Genomic DNA, 26,260 nt, shown 5'->3' with positions numbered 1-26,260 from the left:
ATTCCCTCTCTTTCTTCCTCTGTCAGCATTAAAAATGTGTTTGTCTAAAAAATCACAAATTATTCTGTTCTGCTGGAATGTTCTGTTTAAAAAAAGCATGCATTGGGGCTGCTGGGTGCCTCATCCTGTTAAGACTCATCCTGTTCTGGTGCATGGGTGGGTCCCGCAGTCAGGGCTTGAATCCTGAGTGTGGCCGGTAGCCCTGCAGGAGGGTAGTGTAGCGGTAGCATTCTCCATAGTTTGGGAGAATCCAGTTGACTGGGGATCCATGTCTCAACAATCTCTAGCGATTCCCGGCAATCGGGCAGCCCCAATCTACTTTTTAAAGCTGTGGACAAATAGCTTTCCTCATGCTCATGTTTGTGTGAGCTCATAGCACGCGGTCTGCCATGTGAAAAGAAGCAGCTGGTGAAAGAAGTGCTTCGGAACAGATCGCATGCTTGTCTATCCTCTCCCACATCGGCTGCTCAGATTGCAACGTGAGCATGGCTTTGCGTGATCGAGCGTTCAAATTGGGGAGTAAATGGACGGTGTGTGAAAAATATACTTGCACCTACAGTATGTCTATAGCTCTGCCTGTCTCTTCCCTTCTATCTGAGCGATTGTGCTGCTTTGTGAAAAAATACGTTTTTTTTATTATTTGCAACTTTTTGGAATTTATTTGAGGTGCCCTTACTTGCTCATGCTGGATTCCATCTGTCTGGAGATCTTCTGGAGTATGCTGCATATTTTTATTCTTATGTCAAACCCTCCTTTAGTTTATAAACATATACAACTGATGTGCAGATACCTATGTTTAAAGTGTATGCTCCATACTATGTTAATTTCTGCATTACATATCCTTGCGTTTGACTGGTGACTGGTTGTGAGTTTTTGATAGGTTGGTCCAGCAAGTTGCCCTGCCTATCAAAACATTTGATAATTTAATTGATGATTGATATACAGTATTTGATATTAACAAATAAAATAAAATAAATATAATGCACTCTACACACTTTTGAATTAATGTTCTTCCTAGAGTTCTCCCTTAACCTCAGTGATACCACTGCCTCCCTGGTAGATTGCATAACCTTGTCCTCAGATAAATATGGAGTGAGAGATGCCCTAGGACTGAATCCAATACACTGAAAAATTGGAAGGGGGCTGTCTCTACAAAAATTTTAGCTCTCTGCTCAATCATTCACACTTCAACCTCTCACAGTCTGGTTTGATCTTGACTAAGTAGTATCTTGACATGTCCTTGAGGAATCTTTCGCTAAGCCATGCAGACTTCAAGACATCGTATTCTCAGGAATCTCAATCAGACAATCCAGATTATGCTATGAACCATTATTTCAAACCTCATTGCTACTTTGTCACGAAAGACTAGTCACGAAACAAACAGCATCTAATACGACTTTGCATCACTCTCCATTAGTCCACAACTTTCACATTCTTTTCTGGAAACTTCCCCTTCTCTGTCCTCAATGGTCTAAAAAGGGTATATGTATCTGTATGCAATATAATCTTCCGGGCACTTTATTTTTTTTTATGTATTTATGCCTAGGCACTGCAATGCATTCCCTGGCAAATGGGGTTCCCTAGCAAACCCATCTACCGTTGCATCTGATGCATAAAGTAATGTCCAAGGTCCCAACAGAACCGTTCTGCCTCTAGCATTTATGTCTGTTGTGGTCTACCATTAAAAAATTGGGGACAGTCTCAGTTTGGCAAATGACTTACAGATAGATGTTGAAGGATTTGTTGAGAAAGGGGCGTGGGACACAACTTGCCTATCCTCAAAAAACCCCAATCATCAGATGATAAATTGGAAGTTTACTCCCAGGGTATACTTGACCCCATTGAACTGTTTTCATATGGGCTTAAGACACTCTCCAGTTTTGTCAGGGGGCAATGGGCACAATCGTGCATGTCTTCTCGAACTGCCCAGGTGTTTCAAGTTTTTGGGCACAGTTTCCGCTATCTTCGGTTATACAGAAATATATTCCATGCACATTCATTGTTTCTATTAAATTCTATTAACTTTCTGCTCACTCAACATGTCTCTCTGGAGTAAACGATTACTTCTTTACTTCTGCATTGGAATTTACTGCCGCAAAATCGATGGACTCATTTAGATATCATTGCTATGGAAATATCAACAGCCCATATTCAATCAGTCGAAAGTCAGTGCGATTGAAGCCTGGAGGGCTATAAAAAAAACCCTAGTTTTTAAGTAAAATCCCTGATACAACCAGCCAGGCCATCTTCACTTCTTTTATAAAAAGAAAAATAGTTATTTATTTGTTTATTTATTTATTTACACTTTGCTGTCACCATCACGGGTGGGGCTGAGACTGGATCGGTCGGTGGGTGGGTGGGGGGTAAGGGTTATTTGTTTTTTTTTTTTTAATGTCCTGAATTCTGTTTATATATATCCTGTATTCTTTTGGCCACCATGTATTTCCATTTACCTGAAAAAAACTATTATTTAAAAAAAAATCAAATTTACATGTTTTATAAGTGAGGCGTTTTGACTGCTGATGCACTTCTGTTCGTTATTCAGAGTGCTGAACATTAAACGTGGGTGTTAGGTGGTAAAACTGGATTCAGAAATTGCCTTATTTTAAACAAATTCTCACTTCGCCATCAATGCAGTTTGATGGAAAGCATTAATCAATATTCCATATCATGTTTGATTATCAGTGAGATTCCAGTTAACATAAGTAATTGTGTTATATCTGCAGTTCATGAATAGAAATTTGTATGCACCCGAAAAGATACATTGTATATTTTAAGCCACTTTATTCTCCTCCATCAGGAGTAGATGTACTGAATACAGTGTGGAATAGCGAGAGACAGAGATGTCCTTTCCGTTGATTTAAAATGTTCAATGTGAAGGTTCAGCTACAGTGTGTCACGGCCTTCTTCACAATCGGCAACGTTAGAAAAGAGAGAAGCAGCCTTTGATCTAGAGTGATAGTGCTCACGGGCATGGTTGTAATGATATTGGTTTTATTTAACTTGTTATTTATTTATTTATTTATGACTTTCTAAGCCCCTCACATAAAATTGGAGCGTCAGGATTCAGTTTGACATTGACTGTATTGTCTTGAATGAGGACATACAGACTTCAGACCTAACACATGCATGAAATACTGCAGAGGACATAGGGAAGAACAGATGTATACGGGGTGCACCGGAAATTGCACAGGGTTTTTGTACTGGCAGCTTTAATATGGCCATTGATTTATTTGATGACACAAGGTACAAAGCTTCTAGCGATATTAGCTTAGTTTACAGTGGGTTTGTCGGTAATTTGTCCATATATGAAATATCGCCCACTCACTGTAGTTTCATACAGGGAAATATCAGGAGGGGTTGTGATATTGTTTTTCCGTTTGTACTCTTCTCCTCAGGGTGGGGCCGTAGTCCTAGTAACGCAGATGACTCGGTCCCCGTTCCGTCAAGCGCGGATGAGCTCTCCAACTCCTCCGACGCCGAAGAGGAGATGAGCAACAAAAGCGTAAGTTCAGCCCAATGGACCCGTAGAAAATTTCACCAAGATGGCTGTCAGTTTCCTGTCATTGATGACGCCAGGTCCACGCTGACCAACAGTTTGAATCCTGCAGGGCAAGCCAAGGGCAGCATTGCTCATAATAAAGACAACAGCAGTAAGAATGATGGATAGCAATTACATAAAAGGGAGCATTTTACAGTTAAGGGAGAAAGTCGCCTCAGTCACCACCAGTACTACACACCCAGCTGGGAGATGCAGGCCATTTTGCCATTTTGTGCCCGAATGCTCACCGCACATTGGCCTCCCCACGGTTCACCCGACTGGACCTCATTTAATATTTGGCTCGCCTTGAAATTCACCACCGCCTGCTTTCTCCTTCTTCTCTCACTGCCGCCAGGAGGACCATGGTCGGTTTGTGGTTCAGCTGAAGCACAAGATGAAAGCACCACAGGATCTTCCTCTGGAGCCGGGGGAATTAGTGGAGTTCCTGGGGGAGGCGGAGAACGGGCAGTGGTGAGTAGCAAAGTCCCCGCCCTGTCATGCTCTGGCCTGTCACCACCTTGCTCCTATCTCTGAACTATGAATGTAGTCAGCTCTTACATTTTCGTTGCCTAGACACGAGAAGAAACAAAATTTAAAAAGTGACGTGCTTCAATATGCTGTTGTTGGATTTAATTGATGCTATAGAAACACATAGCCTGCTGGAGTCAGATGATGTCACCAGCAGGAAAAGATGATTATTCAGCTGTTGTACTGTATGTCTCCTGGTTTACGTGGCATTCACCCCATTTTGTAAATTTTAAGTTGTTGCTTATGTTTATTGTGGTAGTAATTTGTACCAAATATAGAAAAATGAACTTTCTTAAGCATAAATAGATTTTAGAAAATAATAATTATGTCATACTCAGCAAGTCCTGTCTTTCAATTTGCTGCAAACATAGAAAATAATAAGCCCTTGTTTAAAATTTGCAACAGAATCACAGAGTGTGCTTGGCACACTACCCATATTTTTGACGTACTCTTTATTTAAATTGAAGTATTTGATGACAGCGAGACTAGGATGTATTTTGCCCTTGATTCAGTCAATATTTGTCCTTAACTTTGAGTTACAATTGAATGTAAATCAGCATTTTTTCCTTCACAAACACAGTTTGGCGAGTTCAGCAATTTTCCAAACTGATTGTGCCGACAAAAAGTGTAACGCTTACAATTACTTGTAAGTCACTTGTAAGTTAAAGATAAATGTTGATTGAACACAGGCCTTAGAGAATATTGCGATTACAGAAATACCTCTTTCTGAATTATCATGAATACAAATGACATGATTTTTCTAATCTCATAAAATATAAATGATTAAATACGCAAAGATATTTTACCTATGTTTTTTCTTTTAGTGCATTTTGCTATAAATTTATTTATTTCATTTATCACAAGCATGCGTGGCCTTCAGTAACCACTGTGAAAACCTGAGTAAGAGAAAATGATTTGTACCTGTTCATATCTCATAATTTCATTCAGAATTAATTTCTCTAACCCTTTTTCATTTGCATCCCTGCGGTAAGCACCAAACAAAGATATTACACTTTTTTCTCATCTCTCAATTTATAATAATGCAGCCATGTAGGTTTTGCTCTTTAAAGAAATGAATAATTTAGTCTGAATGCTCTATGTACAGAATGAGCACAGCTCCAGGGACTGTAGTGAAATACGTTATCTCTTTTATATTTTCCTTTTATGTTCTCACATTTAAATGCCATGATATATATATTCTGCACATGCCACTATTCCAAAAATGTCAGCCATTTGTCTTGCCAACAGGGGCTCAAACCTACTGTTAAATTCTCGTTATTTCCCAACTGCTCACTGTCTACTTGCAGGTACTGCAGTCGTCTTCACCTGCATTACCACCCCACTATACTCTGAAAATATGGGATGTTTCAATAATGTTTTTCACAACACAGGGGGCATTTATTAATACAAAAAGAGGACAGTGCACTTGTTAAGCTTGATTTTGATGTTTGCATTAACCTAGCTTGCAATGAGTTGAATATCCTTGAAGCCACACCTCCTAGCACCGTCCCATTGGCAGTATGGCACACTAAAATATTGGGAGTTCAAAAGCATCCTCTCGCATGCATCCAGATGTAGTGCAAAGCAACAGACAAGCACCATGCCAAAGAATAGGCCTGCTTCCAAAACACCTGGAAGATGGCGTAGGAGGCAGTAACAGAAAAAAAAATCTTTACTTTCCCTCTCTTTGGATATAACATCAACATGGCATCAGAAAAAAACCTATGGAAGATTTTTTTTATTGATTTTATAGGTTTGGGAGAGGATACAGACGTTCTCTGCACAATTGCCCCACAAAATGGTTTTTATCCACTGGTATAACATTCCTGAATACCTTTGCTCTCTGATTATTGGATTTTGTTAGAGGAAAAAAATGCATTGCTCAGTAATCTAATCCAGCCTCACTTGTCAGGTTCATAACCTTATGGTACTATTATCAGGTTGACGTGAAATAAATTTGCTTCATATCCAGGGATATGCTTTGCCAATAAACCAATAGTCAGTTACTACCAACAAATTATAATTTTATGTAGGTAGGGATCCAGTTGGAGGTGGGGATTCAAGCGAACTCAACCATTGGCTCATACATTTGGTTAAAACCCACTAGAACCAATCACAAAGCAGTTTCACAAAATGTAACTTCCCCTTGAGATAAATCTAGAAATACAGTGCCTGATGTCAGGACTAACACTTGTCCAGTCCAACCCCAGGTTATTATGAGCTTGAACACAAAGGTGGCTCTTCAGTGAACTGATACTTCTTTGAATTGAATTGAAAACCTCTTTTTTCATGTTGTAGGCTTGTCCAGAATGTAGCTACTCAGAGGAAAGGTCTGGTTCCAACCAGCATCCTGCTATCTGCTGAAGGAGAGTCTATTTACAGTAACACTGGTACTGTCTTCAGGCTAATCTAGCATGGAGCGTACTGTAGGCGGCTGTTTTGAGACTGACGATGTGCAAACCAATCCTCTGGCTGTGACATCAACAAGCAGAGCATGGCCTTTGCCACGTTGTATTGCTTACCACTGAAATACCCAGGTTGCAGTCACTTTCATTTGTTTTAGCAGCTTGGAGTAGTGCCTTGTTTGTAACTGTTTCTACACCGCAGCTCTCATGGCACGTTTTGTATTTTGTGTTGGTTTTCTGCAATTGCACCGACAAAATTATGCTGAAAGGCAGAAGTCGCTTGATTCCAAAAGGTTTTGGCAAACTGCAGCTTCTGCTTTCTTATTCATGGTTTCTTTCCTTTGGAACTTACTGCACCATCTTCTGAATGTTACATTTTTTGCTTAAAGTCTGAATTTTGTTGTTTAGGGGGAGATTCGTTATAGGTTGTTCATTGCTGCTCTGGCTGAAAACTCTGCCCCCCCAACCCCCCCCACTACTGGCTGCACGTGCCTGCTGCATATTGTACTGTGCACACAAAAAGAAGCACCCCTTTCTGAATGACAGCTTTTATACTACTGTTCCATCTGTTGTGTTCCAGATATCTTCAGCAACGTATGCACCGCCGCATTAATGGACATGGAGGATGCGGAGAACAACATTTTGGGGAGGACAAGCTGACCTTCTGAACCCAACATATTCCCCTGTCCTCCATTTGGCTTTGTTTCCTCTGACAAGGAGTTGGAGAGATTCACGCTCCAATTTCAATTTTTCTTTTCACCAATGGGTGAACTACAAGTTCCTGCCACGAATATGTGGCACTGCTGTACCTACCATACTGTGCTTACTAAGCCTGAATAACTACTGAAGTCTCAACCACATATGTGGGAACTCATTTAATCTTTCTCGACAACACTTAGGAACTACAAGTCCCAGTGACATGAGTTAATTACTTATGACAGTACCCAAAAAAACAATGATTGACTGTGGATTTTTAAACTGGATTTATGTTTCATTAGCAATGTTGGTCATGCTTTGAGATACAGAGCCTTTGCTGCCGCTGGGGTGAGTTCATTGTGAAATGGAATAATTGTGGAATACAGGTGGCAATGTGGATTGTTCCCATGACATTGATGAAACTTGAGCACAGCCTACAAGTAAAGCAGCTTGGACCAGAAGCAGTGGTCAATCTGCAGACAGACCTGCATGTTTGTGTCTTCTTAAATTGTTTTAATAGCTGATCAGCAATCTGCCTGAGTGGTATGGGTCTAATGAATGAATGGTTTCTTTTTATTCAATCTTCAGTTTCTGTTTGTTCAGTTTAATTTTTATTTTATTTATTTTATTTTTTTTGGACCAATAGTGATATGAAACAAAACCAACAGCATTAAGCAATTGTGACCCTTTGAAAACAAACGTTATCTTCTGAATTAAAAAGACATTATGGCCCACACAGTCTTGGCCCAAGCTCATAATTATGTTGGCTGTTATTCCTAAGGGTAATGTCTAAGTGGCCTTGGTCTCGAACAACAATGATTTGGATTACCTGCAACCAAGAAGAAAGCTGTCAGCATAGCTGGTTTTTATATTATTTTTTAATACAATGAAATGAAGGTGATTCGTATCATTTACCACAATGTAATACAAAGCACTGAACAAATTTAAGATAAATTGAAATGACTTTTCCCTCCAAGACTGTAAAATTGTAAAAAAATAAATAAATAAAAAAAAAAAAAAAAATCAGGGCTTATAAATGAGACATGTTGTGCTCCTGGGACTTATTAAAAGTGTTTCTCCCCAAAAGAAGTATGACATATTTCTATTTTTTTCTTTCCTCTATGCTGTGTATGTATTTAAAATGCATAATCAATACTGTCATTTAGAAAGACTTCAAATTGCCTTTCTGCAGTTTGTTCATGTGAGGATAATGTCATTGAAGAACATTTTGTATATGTTTTTTTTTTTCTGTATATTTTTAAATATATTGAGAAATGCCCTCTATAATAAAATGCTGTATTTGTGTTTATTTTGTTTGTGATCAGTCCTCTCTTGGTGTGGTAATAAGCAGAAAAATTAATTGGTTATAGAAACACTGTGGATCAGAAGAAAAGAAAGATCAGTGTCGATAGTCCTTTCTGACATTCTTGAGTTACCTGACAGCAACTCTCACTCTCACTCTCTCTCTCTCTCTCTCACACACACACACACACACACACACACACAGAGAGACACACGCACGCACTCTGCAAGATACATTTAGGAGTAGGGCAGGGTTTAAAATTCCAGCATAATTTGGATTTATAGTTTTGCCTGGTGAAATAAAGTTACAACTCTATTTCGTCACAGGTTTTTAATGTTTTACGAAACATTTTTGAATTAAACAAATAGTGCCAAATAATGTAATGCAATCAATTTCTAGTCATGTTGCACTTTCAAAAGAGGCAACAAGAAAGCAATGCATTCCTTTGCATAAAAACAGCCCTCTGAGCTCTGTTTTCAACGTCCAACCAATGACTACGGTGATCACGCTACTTCCGCCTTGCGTTCCATTCTTCCGCCAATCAACTCGCGCTGCTTGAGTTTGCTTTGATTTTGAATTCAGGAAACTTGCTAACTACTTGTCTACTTGCACGATGAGAAACGTTAAATTAAGACAACATTGCAGTAGTAGTATTCTTATTTAGATCTTCGGTGTGGATTTTAGTCTCAACATCAGTTGTTTAGTTCATGTTAATTTGTGCGTCTATGTTAAATATTTATACAACTGGATAAGCTGCATAAACTTGCTTGCTACTTTGTATCACGCTTCTAGCGAGCTGGCTACCTGACGGACGGACGATTCGTACTCGGTCCTGCAGGTGCAGTTGCATTGGTGAGTTGTTACGTTTTATTCTGACGTTTGTTAATTAATACTTGTTTCCTCAAAACTGTGATATAGCTGTTATCTCTAAGGTTATGTCCCATTTAACACTGCTACGTTTTGACAGTGACGTATGGATCTTATTTTCCTGGATATTTATTTTATTGTATTATATCACATGTCAGCCTTCCCATATGTACAGTAACGTTATCGTTATCCTATTGTATCTGGCTAGATAACAGCTGTTATTTGGCTAAATTAGCTGTTTGGCGTTTTATAAAGTCTAATTTAGTTTGCTAATTACGTCATGCAGCAGTGGAGGATTCGTTTTTCCTGACAAGTGCTTACCTCACTGTAGGCTACAACTCGAGTTTAGCCAGCTAGAAAGAATGTTATAGCCTTCAAAAAAGCTGTATCAACTGTATGTATTTCGTGAAACGGCAGGAGAGCTCACGAGCTAGTCGCGCATGTCAGGCTCAATATTTGATTAACTTTCAGAGATCGAGCGTCTGGAAATCGAGTTATGTGTAACGATTGACTTTTAAATGCAAACCTTACTTTAACTAGTTTTTTATTTATTACTTTCTAATTAAAGTAATTTAAATAACTAAAACAATGATAAATCCAACTCAAAATGGGATCTCATCATAACATTATTTTCCTAATCGGCATTCCAAAAGATATAGCATGAGATAGAATAATAAGATGATAACCAGCCTTCCAATTGCTAGCAAAAAATAGTAGGCCACTTATATCTTACTAGATTACAGAGAAACCAAAAGCTATTGGAAAAAAAGTACTTGAAGGATACACATGGATGTTACATGGAGCACACTATTAGTTCAAAGCAGGATGGTTCTCCCTGTGTCATAAGAGAATATTGAAAGGAACAGTTGAATCAATGGAATGCTTGGTCCCCATAACCAAGGTGATATCTTGTATCTTTAGGCTATTCTCACGCACAACTCTACTTCTGTGCTGGCTTAGCAGAACGAAATCAACATTTTAACAAACAAAAATCATGAATTATCCCTGAATTAATCGGGCAAGTGGTCTAGCAGTTTACTTGTCCGACAACTGTTTGAACGTTTTTTTTTCTTCTTCTTCGCAGTGTCTTTGTAAGGACTGGATGCCCTCACTGCCGTCTTGCTGTCATGGCTGGCTGCAGTACTATGAGTCTGGGGATGGCTCATAATTCTCTGCTCGATTCTTCAGTCTTTGACTCCAGAATGGCCGACACATCTCTGGAGCATTCCTATCTGAGTATAACACCAGGGGACATAGGCCTAGATGGTAGCTACCTCATTCTTCGTTGAGAATTAAAATCATCTTTATTCTAACTAATATTATTTCACTTTAAACCTTCACAGAAAGTGCATGTTCAAATTACTTGGTCTACATATGTTCTGTATGCATACATGTAGTTAAATATAGTTACTCATCCAATTTTGCCTATTAACCACTTTACAGGTGATCTACCACAGGTCGAGACCCAAGTTGTGCTTGTTGGAGATGCTGGAAAAAATGAAGAGCTTGTGGAAGCATTGCAGGTAAAAGCTGTGGGCAAGGAAAAGGATAAAGTTCACAATGGCTACATTTACACCACAGGTCTCAATGCCTAGTTCTGATTTATTTATTTATTTATTTATTTATTTGTTGCCTATATCCAATTTTTTTGACTGCATCTTTACATCAACTTTTAAAAGTGACCCACATCTCATACCTTTTTAATACAGTTTACACTTGAAACAACCTGTATGCGTACACAAGGGTTTGGTTACCAATACGAATGTAAAGAACCACGCTGGCACATTGCCACTGCTCCTGCCTGACATTGAGACAGACAGATGAAATGTAAAAGTAGACCATTTGGGGTTAGGGGGAGGACAATTCTAATTTCTCCTTTTTTATAAAAAAAAATGTAATAAAAAGTATCTTAATTTCAGCAGTGAAATTAATTCACACAACCACTAGATTTCCCTAGTCTAAAGAACTGTAAAAATGGGTCGTTTGGGGGACGTGACCAAACGGGAGGTCCGGATGTTGGCCAGGCTTGGGTGGAACTTTCATCCTTTCAAGGTTGGCCATTTAATAATGACCCACAGGTGCAAGCATATCGGCATCTGCAACAGACGCAAACCAGACAGAAATAATAATTCACGCTATTGCCTTCTGAAGCATTTTTCAAGGTCTGCCACAATCATATCCTGTATTTTGGCCTGTGCCAACTCTTCGCCCCCCAGATTTAAAAGGCACGTAACCTTGGTATTTATCCACTGGTGTGAGCCTTTGTCCCCCATTTCACTTCTTTTAACTAAAGCCGCGTTTCCACCGCAGGAACTATACCCCGGAACTAGGAACCTTTTGAGGAACTCAGTGCGTTTCCACCGCAGGAACTAGGGTCTAAATTTAGTTCTGGGGGCTTTGTTTTACCCCCCAAAACGTTCCTGCTCGGGGGGTAGTACTTTCCGAAAGTACAGGAACCTTTTGGGTGGAGCTTGCAGCGCTGAACATTTCTGATTGGTCGAGTACTCGTAGCATTTGTGTTGTATTTATTTTTCGCCATTACCCGCCATGTTTGAAAATATGCAGCGGCAAACCAATTTATTTTCATAATAACTTCAAATCAAACTTGTATGTTATGCGGCGCAGTAGCCTACTTTTGGTTATAGCCTGTCAACGTCTTGGAATTATAACGTGTGCTCTTCTGTTCTTTTCTTGCTTTAGTATTCGTTTTATAAAATGCTACGCATTCGTGCTGGGACAGCATATTACGTAGGCTACCAAAACATTCAAACGGATTCATTCGGTTGCTGAATATTTTCTTCCGGATTTTCTTTGTTAGCCCGTTGTAATTGACTCAAAACGTTTGATACAGTTATGTGAGGTATGCGGTAGTTCTGCATAATGAACATTGGTGATACAGTACAAGCAAACTGGAAATCACCTTCCGCACTTTTTATCCGGGTAAAATAACAGGTTAATTCTAGTAATCTTCCCTTTAGCTTTTTCAGACTGCCGTAATTTTACTCAATTTTACTGCCATTTTTCAATTCCACGTAAATACCAGGAAGACTATGGACTCATTTATGGTGCATGGTTCGCATCTGGAGGGCACACTTCGCTGCTCGGCTAGCAGTAACTTCGAAGGAAAGCAAACGGTGGCTGTACCACTACTAATTTACAATTTCACGCAAGTCCGAGTTTTCGTTCTATTCTTGTCATTTTGCGATTAGCCTATATGGAATTGACGACGAGAAAGTAATAAAACAGCAAATTGTTTACAACGTGTGCATGTTTTCTGCTGTTAATGAATGTGTTTGAGAGGATATATGAAAATAAATAAATACAAAAGTAACCATATATAGTCATTGTTGGTAACCCGTTGTATATAAGTGGAATAAACCCCTCCGGGCTGTCCCGGTTATTAAAAAATAATGTAGGCTACTTCGGTGGTAGTATGGGGTTACAGAAGAAATCATATGACAGATGGACCGACGACAACGTCAGTGGGCTAATTTGCCTAATCTTCGCGGTACTCTAGACCCCGGTGGAAACGCAGACAACCATTGGCTGAAGGAACCTTTTAGTTCCTGGTAAAGTAGTTCCTGGGACTGAAAGTTCCGGGTAATTTTGGTGGAAACGCGGCTTAAGAGTGAACATTACCAACTGAGAGTGATTGTGCATGTTTTGGGTTACATGTCATTCAAGTGCGAAAAAGTGTAAGAATATCACATCTTGAATGGCGTGCAAATCACAATAACCGGTTTAGATGAGAATTGGCAGATATCACATTCCTATCAGATTTATTTCCACATGTGAATGTGGCCTGGATCTGAAAATATCCAATTTCATGTTTTTTTTTTTCCCTGCCCCCCTCCCCCCTCCTGTTTACATGTTCCTAGTGCATATCTGATCTGTGCCCAGTGAGCAAATCATGTCACTTTCCAATGTTTATTTATTTATTTATTTATTTATTTATTTATTTTTATAGTATTTAGCTCAGAGACATTGGGGAAACATTGCTGCTGTGATTTCTCTAATGTCTCGGCAATTGGTTTCCTTACAAGTCAATCAAGTAGTAGGACAATTTAGACAGGACTCTTAAGCTTTCTAACGAGCCCCTCATTGGTGGGGGATGGTCCGCTTTAATGGCCTAACAGTTCCACTGCGCAGAATGTCCACTGCCTGGCACCGGCGTTACATCAGGTTGTTCATTTGAAAGATTTGTGAACTGTCCATCACTGTTCTCCCTTCCATTTTGTACTTCTCCTTGCACATGCATGAGCATGCTAGGCCTCAGGGTGCCCGGGCCAAGTCACCCTGATGGTGGATCCGGGCTCAAGGAAAGGAAAGTGACAGCCTGTGAGATTGATTCCCTGCAATCCGATTGATTCTACCAGGTTTCGGTCAAATTATGTTATAGGTCCCCGCTGAACTTTGAGCCCCACGTACGCAAGATTTGTCAGAAGTAATGACTGGCAATTCCTTTATAGGAAAAGCACTTTCGTGGACTTATCTCATTATCCGAGCATCTGTCAGATCAGGCTCGTGTTACCGTAAGGTTTTGAGCTTACGAGTGAGGCCGGGTCATCAGTTATGTAGGTCTAGTGCGAGAGAATACCGGTGTTAATTTAACCAGGCCATTTGTACAGCTTTTGGTACGTCTGTGCCCAGAGTGAACAAGTGCGTTCGCATGAGTGGGCTTTCACGTCCACGCTCTCGGACACGTTTATGTGGAGTTTAGCAGTTTAGCAGAGGCGTGCCGTGAGTCGGATGGCATTTAAAAGATGGGGGTTGGAAGGTTAATTCTTTTAGCGTATGGTATAGCTTAGGGTCTGCGGTTCGCTGCTTGATTTATTGCTCTCCTTTGGGTGGATGAGTAATTTTATTACGTATTATTTGCTTTTGTTTTTGCCGTCAGAAAGGAAAAATGTTAAACTTGAGCTTTTTTTCTACATCTAAATTGTATGACGGGGCTTGCCTGAGAGAAACCGCGAATGTGAGGGTTAGACGAGAATCAATCAAAATCTGGGTCCAGCCAATGGGCTTTACGTAATTAGTTTTGTTCTATTCACAAATTTGTTTCATATTGAGAGGTTATCTCTGGCTCTATCACATCTCTGGCTGTGGAGAGCCACAGGGCCTTCTGTTTTCATTTTCACTTTCAAATAAATGGCCAGTTTAGGCCGAGGAGAACAAGGTGAGGTGAGTTAAAGGGATAGTTCAAGTTTATTTATTTAGCACATTTCATACACAGGGAAATCCAATGTGCTTTATACAAAAATGCACACTTGGATATGTACAGAGGTGGGTAACCCGGCTTCAAAGAGTAAAAAGACTGACCATGTATGTAATGTGTGTATGTAATGTTGCTCTACAAACTGCTTTGGAGTTGCTGGAAGCGTATTTCTTTTTAGACCATGAACTTCCAAATGCGCCTATACCAGCCATAAAGCCTTATAACTTCAGAAAAGATACTGTCTCTTTAACCGTGTGATCAGCTGATTCACTTTTTATCAATTCAGTAACAATGAGAACCAACACACCCTGTGGCCCTCTGGGAACAGGGATGGGGGGCCCTAGATTTAGTGCGTGCCTTAGTTCAGGGTAAATTCCATAAAGAAATTAGGGTTAATCTGCCTGATGATACAATTGCGGCGCTTTATCTGGGAATCAAACCTGCAACCTCTGAGCTAGAGGTTCAATTCCCTAAGCGTCAAGCCTCGCTGGAATACCGGCTAAGCCTCGGAGTGAGGCGGCTTTGAAAGCTGGAATGCAGGGAGGTTTTAATGAGGAACGCAAAGGAAGGAGGGTATGACGCAAACATTGAACTCACTGGTGAAACCCTCTTGTGCTCGAGCGGTGCAACTTGTCACTTGGGAAGGCTTTAAAATGATCCATCTGTGCGGCAGATTATGAAATTAAGCGGAGGGAGACGTCTGCACGCTGACTCACCCCGACGCCTTCTGCGGCACTAAAGTTTTTATTAGCTTCTTCGACGGTCCGCCGTCACGTTTCTGCAACGCTGTGTGAATCCCGTGCTGCACGTGCCGCAATGTTTAGACCGGGGCCCGCCAAGTAATTGTTTGGAACATTTTAAGCCTTTAGATGTCAGTAAAAACCCTGCAGATTATTGGCAATGCTATAAGAAGCATTTATTTTTCACCAATATCTGGAACTAAATTCTTTTAAAATGGTCGTCTGTTTTGGCTCTCATGCCTTTGCAGGGTCAATTTCTCTCTATTTTTATTTATTTATTTTTTAAATTTGTTGGGTTTTTTTTATTTATTTTTTAAACCTGCACTTTGGAATATTAAAGTTTTTCAAATATGTATTTGACCCAGATTTGGCAGGACTGGAGTGTTTCTGTTCAGTGGCTTTTTTCTTTGTTCAATCAATCAATCAATCAATCAATCAATCAATCAATCAATCATTCATTCATTCCTTCCTTGCAGGCCATCAAAGTAATGGAGGTCCCAGGGATGATCGAAGGAAGAGCTTCAGGCATCATGTCCAATCAAAAGTTGATCGAATCGATAGTTAACATGGTAGGCCTCCGTCTCTGGGTGTGAGAGTGATCAAGGAATGTTCTATAGAATCTGCATGCGCAACCCAGAAGTATATAGGGTGAAATACGTCTGTGGTTCTTCAATTTTGCTCGCATGGTGTAAAATGTCAAATGCATGGTGGTCATGTCCACATCTATGAGAAACTAACCAGTTATTCCACTTACAGTACAGTATGCACTTTGGTAACCTTTGGCCTCTTAGGTGTTATTATTGAAAAGTATTGTGTGGGCTATTCATGTATGCATTCACACAGTGGCTTTTCAGTGGTTAAGTGCTCGTTTTTTTTTAAAGTATTGCGCTGACCTCACCTTTTTTCACTCTGGGGAAAAAAAAAAAAAGCATGAGTAATTTGGCCCAGTTGCATTTTCCAAGTTATTGTTGGGCCGTTGGGGGAGAAAGACAGGCTTGCCCGCATTCTTCACATAAGCACATTGGGGACCCTCAACGTCTTGCATACTGATAAGTTGGCGCTAGTACAGACAGCCTTTCTCTGGGAAAATTGACTCATTTTGTTGATCTTGTTGTGCTTTACTTTTATATATTAATTAAGCATTAATACAAATTTGGAAATGAACACAATGGTAGTATCGTTCATATGCAAAATCTATCTGTGGGCCCATATTTGTATCTAGCCACTTTTTCCTTGGTTTTGTTCTCTAATGGAACAATCCAGATGCTTGAGTACCAGTGAAGCTTACTTTTACAATTCTCTGTGTGTCATATGTATGCCATGTCATCTGATTGATCTTTGGCTTGTATTCAACCAACTTGCTGAATTGCTAGTATCAGATTCTATTCTTCACGACCATCGTTTAGGAAAACTGACTGAACAGTTTGTAAACAAAAAAGATAAAGTCTGTAATTGCAGGTCGTAGCATTGGACGAACGTTAATTGAATATGTTTAAAATTTAAATTTGACAATGGTTTTGCTTATTTTGCAAGGTTGTAATTGGCTTTTACTCCACCGCCCTGTTCTCTTGTCCTTGCGCAGGACGTCAGTGTGCCCTGCATGAAAACGGAAAAGGCGAGGGAGGTCGGGACGGTCTTCGTGCTGACGGACTTCGGGTCCCCCGAGTACGGCTACCTGTACGAGAAGGACAGCCGGATCGTGGGCCCTCCGGTCGTCCTGCACTGCGCCAGGACGGAGGAGGTAGAGTCCTAACGGAAGATCGCTCTTCAGACGCGGCCGCGGCTCAGCCGAGAACCTCCAATCCTCTCGCGCGAAGACCGAACGTGCCGCGGAGCGTAATTCGGGCGTAGCGAGGCTGGAGTAACGTGGCTTTAAGCCTGTCGCCGTAGCTGAAATGTCACCGAAAGATCTCGCCCGTGTGTAATGCTCGGGGCCGGCTGCTCAGTCCCACAGCCCTTTTTTTTATCGCTTGTCTTTTGCTGCAGCCTCTTCCCTTCTCCTGGAGACCCCTGTACTCCAACACCATGCGGGACCTCAAGCTGTGCTTCACCGGATTCCGCAGGAAAGAGGAAGTCGTGAGTCCGTGCTGGCCACTTGCCACGTCAGCTTGTTTAACCGCAGCGGTGCACTTATACATATATGCAGTGTCCTCTGAAATTACTCACACCGTGATAAAATTGAGCAAAGAAGGCTTTATAAAATGAGCAATATAAGTAATGAGTTATGTTCCTTGCTCAAAAATGGGAAACTTCTATACAAATACAGTTGCTCAGAGCAATATGTTTTCTTGAGTTTTATTTTTCTACGTGTCACAATTATTCTCACACCTGTTTTCAGTACTTTGTGCACCTTTAATGTATATAATTTAACGCATTCCCTTTGCAAAGACTAGTGAGTCATCTTCTGTTTTTACTTTGTTTTTGTTTTTTAAATTAGTGAACATATTGGTATCTTTTATCATTTTCTATTACATATTTTTTCAAGATCCATCTGCTTTGTGGAATGCACTTTTCAATTCGAATCACACATTTTCTATTTTACAGTTCAGGTATGGAGACCGAGATGGCCCTTGCAGTAATTTTTGGCCAGTTAACATTTGTTGGCTGATTTAGCGGCTTGTGTTTAAGCTTCCTGGTGCGATATAAGGCTTTTAGCCAAAAATTTAGCCATGTTTCCATTGGCCTTAACAGGACCAGCAGATGCTAAACAATCCCATAACATCAAGATCCTCCATATTTCACCGTGGGTATGATGTCGTTTTCAACATAAACATCCTTCTCCTGACACCAAATTCACTGCCGATGGCCCTGCCCGTGCACAATTTTGGTCTCATCTGACCATTACAGCCAGTTCCAAAGTTCCAGTGCTGATTAGCAGACTCCAGATGGTTTTGTTGTTTGTCCTCAATTGAGGCTGTTTTCTGGCAACCTTTCCAACATGGCTTTTGGCATACTGGGTGTGTCTGATTGTTCCATCTTTGGGACACAAAGTCTCCGAATCTGTCAGGTTTTGTAGATCTCAAAGCGTGGCTCTTGATTTTTTCTTTTCCTTTGCCACCCAAAACCTCACTGTGCACGAGGGGCAGGGACCTATTTGATGCTTTACCCGGCAGGTTGACCTGCCCCGGTGGTTTAAATTTTTTAAACTTTTGATTTAATTGTGGAAATTGTGGCGCTTATTTGTATTTTTGTAACCACCTCCTGAAAAGCGCTGGTTATAAAAACAATTGTCATGTTTCTTCTGAGAGTTATTTGCCTTTCTTTGTGTTACAGCTAGCCTTGACCAGCCACAATACAATAATTATTCTGAACTGAAAAATCTAGCATATTAATGCAGATTTAGGTTTTGTTGAAATTAAGTTAAGAATTATTAAGTGATAATTGTTAGGTAGCATCGTTTTCCCTAAGAAATGATGTTGGTACAAAAGAATGTACTTTCCCTTTTTTGAGCATATACTGTTCAATACCTGTATTTATTTTATCCAGCCTTCTTTGTTCATCTCTATCAGGAGTGTGCTTAATTTAGCTGGACACTAGGGATGGGGGGAGTGGGGGCGGCAATCAATTCAGTTGCATATACAGTATCACAATTTAATTAATTTATTTTTTGCTGGAAATTTCTATATCATTACACTGACTCCAGAATCAGTATTTAGTCTGACTTTTATGCCACAAACAAATAGGTGACAAAACTCACTAGAAGACAACAAGACCTTCAGAATCATTAAGTAGTGATTTTCATTGACCTTGATACCTATGTTGATTAATGCATCCAAACAATGGCGGGAAAATGCACTCAACACTTACGTGTGAAGCACCTTGCATTGCGCTTTATGCACCAAAGGTGCTATAGAAATAAATGTTGTTATTATTATTATTATTTCGGAGCTGCTAGAACCCTTGACTGTTGGAATCGAGCACTTCTATTTATGTGTGTGCCACATGTACACTCGCCTATTTGTCAAGAACGTGTTGAAGGATTATTCATATCTCTGACCATATCACGTCTCTCCACAGCTTGTTAATACATTGCCTTTGTTTACTGTGCTCACAAATCTGCATTGCCAGGTGTAATGAGTATTTTGTGCACTTCAGACCGACTGCTTTAAGACCTTATAAATCTGTCTACGTGTCCCTCAGGGCTTGGTCCCTGGTCCTCTCCTCTCAGGAGGAGTGTGTTAGGGATGTTAAGAACACACATTTCTGACCATCAACTAGTTGCTGTCTGTAAAGGGAATTTACTGACTTATAAATTTTGTGTGTGTGTCTGTGTGTGATTGTGTGTGTGTGTGTGTCCATGTGTATATATGTGTGTTTGCGTGCGTGTGTGTGTCTGTGTGTGCGTGTATGTATGGTCTTCCACTAACTTCCATGTCTACAGGTACATTTGGTCAGTCTGGTCCACCATATGGGGGGAATCATCCGGAAGGACTTCAGCTCCAAAGTCACCCACGTCGTAGCGCGTTCCACCCACAGCGAGAAGTACAGGGTGAGCGTGTGCCGTTCGTCATTTTAGCAAGGGTTTGCACGCAACTTATTTACTTTCATTCAAACGATAAAATATTCATGTTTCTTTTGTGCAGCGGCAGTATCAGCATTCTGGATGTGTTTTACCAGAACTTCCCGGGTTAGTTTGGAAGGCAGGAGACGGGCTGATCAAATAGCTTCAGTCAGGATGTTTTGCTCGGCGTGTGAACACTGTGGAGAGCGTGCTCCGGGGCCGATTCAGTCTCCTGTTGGGTTTCCTCCTCCGAGAGATTCGCTAGATGAAGACTCCTTCATTTCCATTCTCCTTTTAGCTGCTGTCAGCTTCAGTTAGGCTATATTTTTCTCTGCTCTACAGAAAGACAGTCTTGTTTTTTGAAAGAGAATTGATAAAAAGCACGGGAGAGGGGGGGCCGGTTTATCTCCGGTGAAGATGAGTTTTTTTTTTTTCTCACAGAAGGCTGTTCCTCGCCTGAAATCGGAGGTTAACTACCTTTGCGTTTTTGATGGAAAAATCCCCCGACACTTCTGCCCATCAGATTGTGAATCGCCACTGAGTTTCCAAGGAAACTGGAAAATTCTGTTGCCTGCTTCGTTGATTTTGCGACGGATAGCTGCTGGTTTTTGTGTGGCGGATAAACGTAGAACACAGCTCTTTTTTTTATCGCCAGCATTGGAGCTTGAGCATGCAGTTAGCTGAACGAAGTTTGTTTGGTCGGCCGTATCTTTTAAGAGGCGGGGTTGTGGACGTTCCCCTCTACTCTTCAAAGCGACCAAAAAGGAAGCCTCTACAAACTGCGAAAACACGAACGCGCCGCTATCTGTATTTCTCGTACGACAACTTTTCGGGCCCAGCAGTTGCGGAAGATTGACGCTCTTTTCTCCGCACAGAATTTTGCTGTCAAATATCAGAAGCGAGGTAGTAAATGCCCCCTCTCTTTTTCTTTGACAGCTGGCGGTATGCATGGGCACTCCGATCCTCACCCCGGACTGGATCTATAAAGCCTGGGGCCGGAGAGACGATGTGTAAGTGCGCCAGCAGGGATCGTTCCGCCGCCCCGTTTTGGCGCGTCGATGCTTCTCGGTCGACCCTGCGTGCGCCGCTGATCGAAGCTGCACCTCCGTCTTGTCGGTCAAATCTCAGTCATCTGTCAACAAACCTCAACTGAAAAAAACTGTTTCTCAGATTTCACGGTGTCAGGAATGCCTTTTTCATGCATTTTGAGTTCATAAACACTCGGGCGGAAAAGAGTACAGCATGATTCCTTCCCTTAATATTTAGGCAATGGGCTCTTTTAGAACGTTCAATATGTCCTTCACCTCAGACCGCATTTAGCCAGCAAGCTCATTTTACAGCCTGCAATTTGACATGCAGCTGGGTTACTGGGCTAATCTTTATTTATTACAAATTATATGCAATTATATATAGCAGTTATGATGATAATCGTGGTTTGGCCATTATGTGGACAAATCATTGGAATAGTACACTCTGGTTTTGTCAATGAATCAAAAATTATTTTAGGATTAATTTTGTAGGGCATCATTGAAGTGAATCATTTTCAGATGGGGCACTGTATAGTGTTCTGTGAGGGCTTTCCTTAATGTTTTCCCTAATGTTAATTTAGCTTGAATAGACTCATTGGTTCTACGTGCTTTGCTTTACATGGGTGCATTACTGCCCCCTAATGGACTGCATTACTGCCACCCAGGGGACTATGCATGTCCTGCAGCCTTGGACTGAGACGTTGTCCTGAAATGTACTGTATCAGAATCCGTTTTGGACTGAGTTGACGCTCTATCATTGGACACCTTTTAACTTAGAAATAAGATCCTTTTGCATGTGAACTTGACTAATGCTTTTCCTCTCAGGAAATTAGCCAGTTAACAAAAGTGGTCTTATATCCATAGGTATGAAAGGTACAAGCTCAAGGGCGTAAGCAAAGAGCAAGTTTTAATTTTAAGCTCAGTGGTCCTCAGCCCGATTCTACAGAGCCTCTGGTGTCTGCCATTTTCATTTATTTAAGTGGTTACCTCTTTTTTTTTTTTTTCTTCAGTCTGAATTGTCTGCTGATTTTAAGGTGTGAACAAAAGCCCCCGTGGCTCTCCAGGACCGGGGTCGAAGATGAGCTCATAAAACGCGACACCAAACCGAAGACCTGTCGAACCCACTCGCTTGGCTGTTTGTGTTTTTGGTCTGTGTTTCAGCGAGTTTGAGTTTTCCGTCGTGCGACCGTTAATCTCCGCAATCGCCAAACTCGTAACGCCGGGCGGATAATGGGGGGGGGGGGGGAGCGGCAAACGCTTCATTTGGTTTGTTGGAGTTGAGGACAAATTAAACTGCGGCAGAACAAAATGGCACTCTTAGCGACGGCAGTAAAGCTTCAGCTGCTGTTATTATTTCCATTTCGCCTTCTTTTAATGCGCACTATGCTATGGCGTACCGATGACGGCTCTTCCTCCCTTTAAACAGCGGTTTCGGTGCCGGGGATGAGGAGTTCCGCAGTGAATTCAAAATCCCTCCTTTCCAAGACTGCACGCTCTGTTTCCTGGGCTTCCCTGAGGAAGAGAAGAGGAACATGGAGGAGAGGACTCTAATGCATGGTACCATAGGTTTTTTTTTTTTTGTTGCCATTTTATTTTGTTTTAAATTTCTAGTTTTATGCCTGTTGATGAACTGAGAACTCCGTTCTTAATTACCGTGTGACTAGGGAGATCACACTGGCTTGGGAAAGGAAGGAATTGTGTAGCCAACAGCTCTGTTCTATTTCAATTCAGCTCAGGAAATGAATAGGAAAAAATGTTTTTCATGTTATTCTATGTTTGAGGATGTTTGATTGAAATAGTGAAACTCCGGTGACCAATCAGATTTGGGGGGGATAATGACGTAGCCAATGTGGAAATTTGAACTGGACTTCAGGGTTGGCACCCCTGCGCTTTGGAAGTGTACCATGGGATCTTAAATGGCCAAATGGTCTCTGTGGTCCTGACTGACTGCACTGTTGAAGGACAAGCAGCACCTCTGCAGGGTATTGGATTTTTGAATCTGGACCAGAGGGAAGAGTGTCCCCTGTTGGCAAACTGACAGCACTTGCAGCAACAATAATCTATTCCCACTAGCTTTCCGATCCAAGTACTGACCTAGCCCGAACCCAAAGCCCAATTTCCCTGTCTGTGCAACCTTGGGAGAATGCATCATGAAAAAATTAAAGGCATACTATGCAGCATTTTTTTTTAGTCTTGCTGTGGTCTTGTGTTTACAATCAAATAAGTCTTCTCATCCATCTTCAACTCCACCCACTCACCACGGTGTCAAGGATGCCAATACAAGTTGATAAATAAAAAGCTGATATTTCAGTCATGAGATTATCTGCAGTGATTTAACAGATAATTTGCCAATTACAAATATTTTGAAGAAGAGGGTTTCATTTTTTTTATTATCACCTTGTATGTACTAATGCAAACTTGCATGTTCAGCCTCACAAATCGTGCCGTGATGTCGTTACACCAGCAGATGTCAATGTTGAACTGAAGGTTCAAGCGACTCGCAACACTGAATCCATTTAGAATCAGCTGGTCGAGTCGTTCCAGGCCGGTTTGTGTTCCTAACGAAGGCAGTGCGCAAAGCGTCAGGTGACTGCTGATCAGCCTCAGGTGTGCATGCCTGTGTGCGTGGTCTCTGTTGCCCAAGGTCCTGTAGACCTCCCCGGCTGCGGGAGGGAACTGGAACAGAGTAGGAGCACCCCGCTCAGCTCCTCTTAATACTTCCCCCAGCATCAGAGAATCCTTGAAGAAGGCACTTGACATGAATCTCTTCAATAATATATCTGGCTCTACACTAGGATTGTATGTAGAAACTAAGCTAAGCCGTTCTGGCTGTGGCTGACTGCCTTGAGAAAGTATAATGTAGTGTATGATGCTGCATAGCCAAGGTTAGCCAGAATTGTTTTTTCTTTTTGTCTTTTCTGGGGTGGGGATGCTGCATTACAATACAACCATTTCTTCTTGTGTTTCCTCTCGTTTTTTGACAAGGTGGCCATTTTATGGAAGTCGGGGAGGAAAAATGTACTCATCTGGTTGTGGAGGAGAACTCTGTGACAGAACTTCCTTCTTTGGCATCAAAGAGAGTGTACATTGTAAAGCAGGAGGTAACGTCAGTTTCTTTCTCACTGCAGATGCCATATGGTCTCTTAACTTAACTGAGGATTACCCTGACTGACGTGCGGCTTTAAAGTGTACAGCAACACTGGATATTGGCCTGTCTCTTCTCCCACTTCACTATTTAAAAAATATGCAAATTGGGGTTGAGAGTGAGAGCACAAGGGGTGGGGGGGGAGGGCGGGGGGGGGGCAGTACAAACAGTCGGTAATGAGGGTGCGGGGAAGACAATCCCGCACCTGTCAAAAAATGTAAAAAAAAGAAAAGAAAACAAGAAAGGGGGAAAAATCCTGTGTCTGTTACTGTTCTGAATGGGGACCCACCGTAGATCAAGCTAGACCTAACTGCTATTTATTACAATGTCAGCAAATTAATTTGAAATTTAATTTGAAAGACCAGCCAAGGGTTTTTTGGCAAGAGAAACCAAATGGGACTCGAGTGCTGTCCTTACGCGACTGCAGAGTGGACAAATGATCCGACTGTATCATTCCCTGACATCATCTTATCTTATTTACTTCCCCGGTAAAGAACCGTGTCAGTGATCCACGACCATGAAAAATAGACAAACATTAGCTAGCTGACCATTATCAAACGGTTCTGCTGCAAAGATTCAACTACAGAAGCAGTCTTAACATCATTTTGTGAGTGACTTGTTGGTGTTCATACAGCCACAGATGCAAAAAAGTGAAACCCATGCTAGCCATGCTAGCTAAAATGAAAAAACAGCCAGACTTGGCCAACTAGCCTGCTAGGAAAGACAAATAGACTCAAATAGAGACAGGATACTCTGGTTTAGAAATATAATTTAGTGTTTATTACCCCTTTAAGACAATGTCATTTTCATCTGCTTGTGTCCTCCCCTGTATCTTACTGCATCTATAGCTATTTACTGAACTGGATTCACATTTCCGACAAATGCATACATTAGTAATAATGCATACATCATTGCAAGGTTTGATTTAGTTTTCTAAACGTCTGTTCCATTTGTCTTCAGAATGGCAAATCATCCATAAAGAAGTATTTTGATGTGAAAATCCTCCGGCTTATAATATGTGTTTTTTTTCTTGTCACAGTGGTTCTGGGGCTGTATACAGATGGATGCCAGAGCAGAGGAATCGATGTATCTGTACGAAAAGGTAAAACAGCCTTTTGTGCATCAAGTTTGAAAATGTATCATTTGACATTGAATACATGAACCATTTAGTAGAACTTGATCACCTTGGGATTTGAATGTTCAGTGAAAATCTGTAGCATGTCTATTCACAGTACATCATGCCTTACATTTTTAAATGGCCTGCCTAGCCTGTAAAAGGAATATTGTGAAGTATACAAAAAATAGCTTTTCTCTTTTTTGACTGATTCTTGCTGTTTGCCTCAGTCAACAAACAACATTATTATATTTTAGAATTTAATGTAATGGCTACCCCGTATGATCGTGGCTGGCTGGTATACACACAATGACACATGCATATATTTCAGTGTAATATTTCAGTTACACAGCGTACTCTATCTTTGTGTCATTTTTCTGAAAATATTGCATACCAGAAAGAATTTGTATGTACACACACACACATGCATGGACACACACGCACACACACACACACACACACACACACACACACACTGCATTTATAGGTACCGAACTAAACAGATTCGAATGTTCAATAAGCCGTTCAATAGAAGTCACAGGCGATGTCCCCCCCCCCCCCCCCCCCCCCCCCCCGCCTGTCTGTCTCAGCCGGGCAGCCCCATCATGCAGAAGTGCGCGTCCCTGCTGTCGCTCGACACGCCGCGCGGTCATCACAAGAAGCGCCGCCTCCGCGACGCCTTGGCCCAGCTGACCAGGGAGACCGAGGCGTCCGCCTTCCCGCCCTGCAAGAGGCTCTCCTTGGAGCGCCCGGCGTCCGCTGGCTCCCTGCTGGACGTCTCCAACACCCCGGAGTCCGGCGGCGCCCCTAGAGGTCAGGCACGGCTCTACACACTGCGCTGTGCTCCCTTTACACCGCGCCTCATAACTTCACTATATTTCAGCCTGACAAAGTTCACACTCCAGGGTAGATCCACTTAACATCCAGGCATGTGCTTTGCTAATTAACTAATAGTCAGTCGTTTATTTCATTATCCAAATGGGGATATCACTTAGGTGCTGCTCTGATTGGAGGCAGTTGGGCAAGCAGAATCTGTTCATGGTTTTGGTTTTGGCACTTTGGTTACAACCCAGTCTACTGATAAGTGTCCCCCTTTAACAGATAGCTCAAGCAAAACAAGCAACAAACTAGTAAATGCCATACATGTCTTAAAGTATTGGACTTTTTAAATGATTAA

At 41.3% G+C, this 26,260-nt stretch overlaps 2 protein-coding genes across 6 annotated transcripts in view; both read left to right on the top strand.

The window, feature by feature from the left end:
- LOC118229675 (guanine nucleotide exchange factor DBS-like) overlaps positions 1-8,474 on the top strand; it is an 85,017-nt gene extending 76,543 nt beyond the window's left edge. For all 4 annotated transcript variants that reach the window (XM_035421872.1, XM_035421875.1, XM_035421874.1 and 1 more), the window contains exons 27-29: positions 3,399-3,505; positions 3,897-4,012; positions 7,055-8,474. In XM_035421872.1, the coding sequence (XP_035277763.1) occupies positions 3,399-3,505; positions 3,897-4,012; position 7,055 (224 nt within the window). In that variant the 3' untranslated portion in view covers positions 7,056-8,474. The remainder of the gene's footprint in view (positions 1-3,398; positions 3,506-3,896; positions 4,013-7,054) is intronic.
- A 546-nt stretch (positions 8,475-9,020) lies between these two features.
- LOC118229082 (protein ECT2-like) overlaps positions 9,021-26,260 on the top strand; it is a 33,985-nt gene continuing 16,745 nt past the window's right edge. For both annotated transcript variants that reach the window (XM_035420767.1, XM_035420766.1), the window contains exons 1-12: positions 9,021-9,325; positions 10,425-10,606; positions 10,784-10,863; positions 15,772-15,864; positions 16,878-17,036; positions 17,282-17,371; positions 19,677-19,784; positions 20,733-20,806; positions 22,251-22,381; positions 23,810-23,925; positions 25,009-25,071; positions 25,674-25,896. In XM_035420767.1, coding sequence (XP_035276658.1) covers positions 10,468-10,606; positions 10,784-10,863; positions 15,772-15,864; positions 16,878-17,036; positions 17,282-17,371; positions 19,677-19,784; positions 20,733-20,806; positions 22,251-22,381; positions 23,810-23,925; positions 25,009-25,071; positions 25,674-25,896 — 1,276 coding nt within the window. In that variant the 5' untranslated portion in view covers positions 9,021-9,325; positions 10,425-10,467. The remainder of the gene's footprint in view (positions 9,326-10,424; positions 10,607-10,783; positions 10,864-15,771; positions 15,865-16,877; positions 17,037-17,281; positions 17,372-19,676; positions 19,785-20,732; positions 20,807-22,250; positions 22,382-23,809; positions 23,926-25,008; positions 25,072-25,673; positions 25,897-26,260) is intronic.

This window comes from Anguilla anguilla, chromosome 6, assembly GCF_013347855.1.
Source record: "Anguilla anguilla isolate fAngAng1 chromosome 6, fAngAng1.pri, whole genome shotgun sequence".
NCBI classification, from domain to species: domain Eukaryota; kingdom Metazoa; phylum Chordata; class Actinopteri; order Anguilliformes; family Anguillidae; genus Anguilla; species Anguilla anguilla.
Note: the sequence above shows the minus strand (reverse complement) of the source record. Positions and strands in the feature narration are given on the sequence as shown.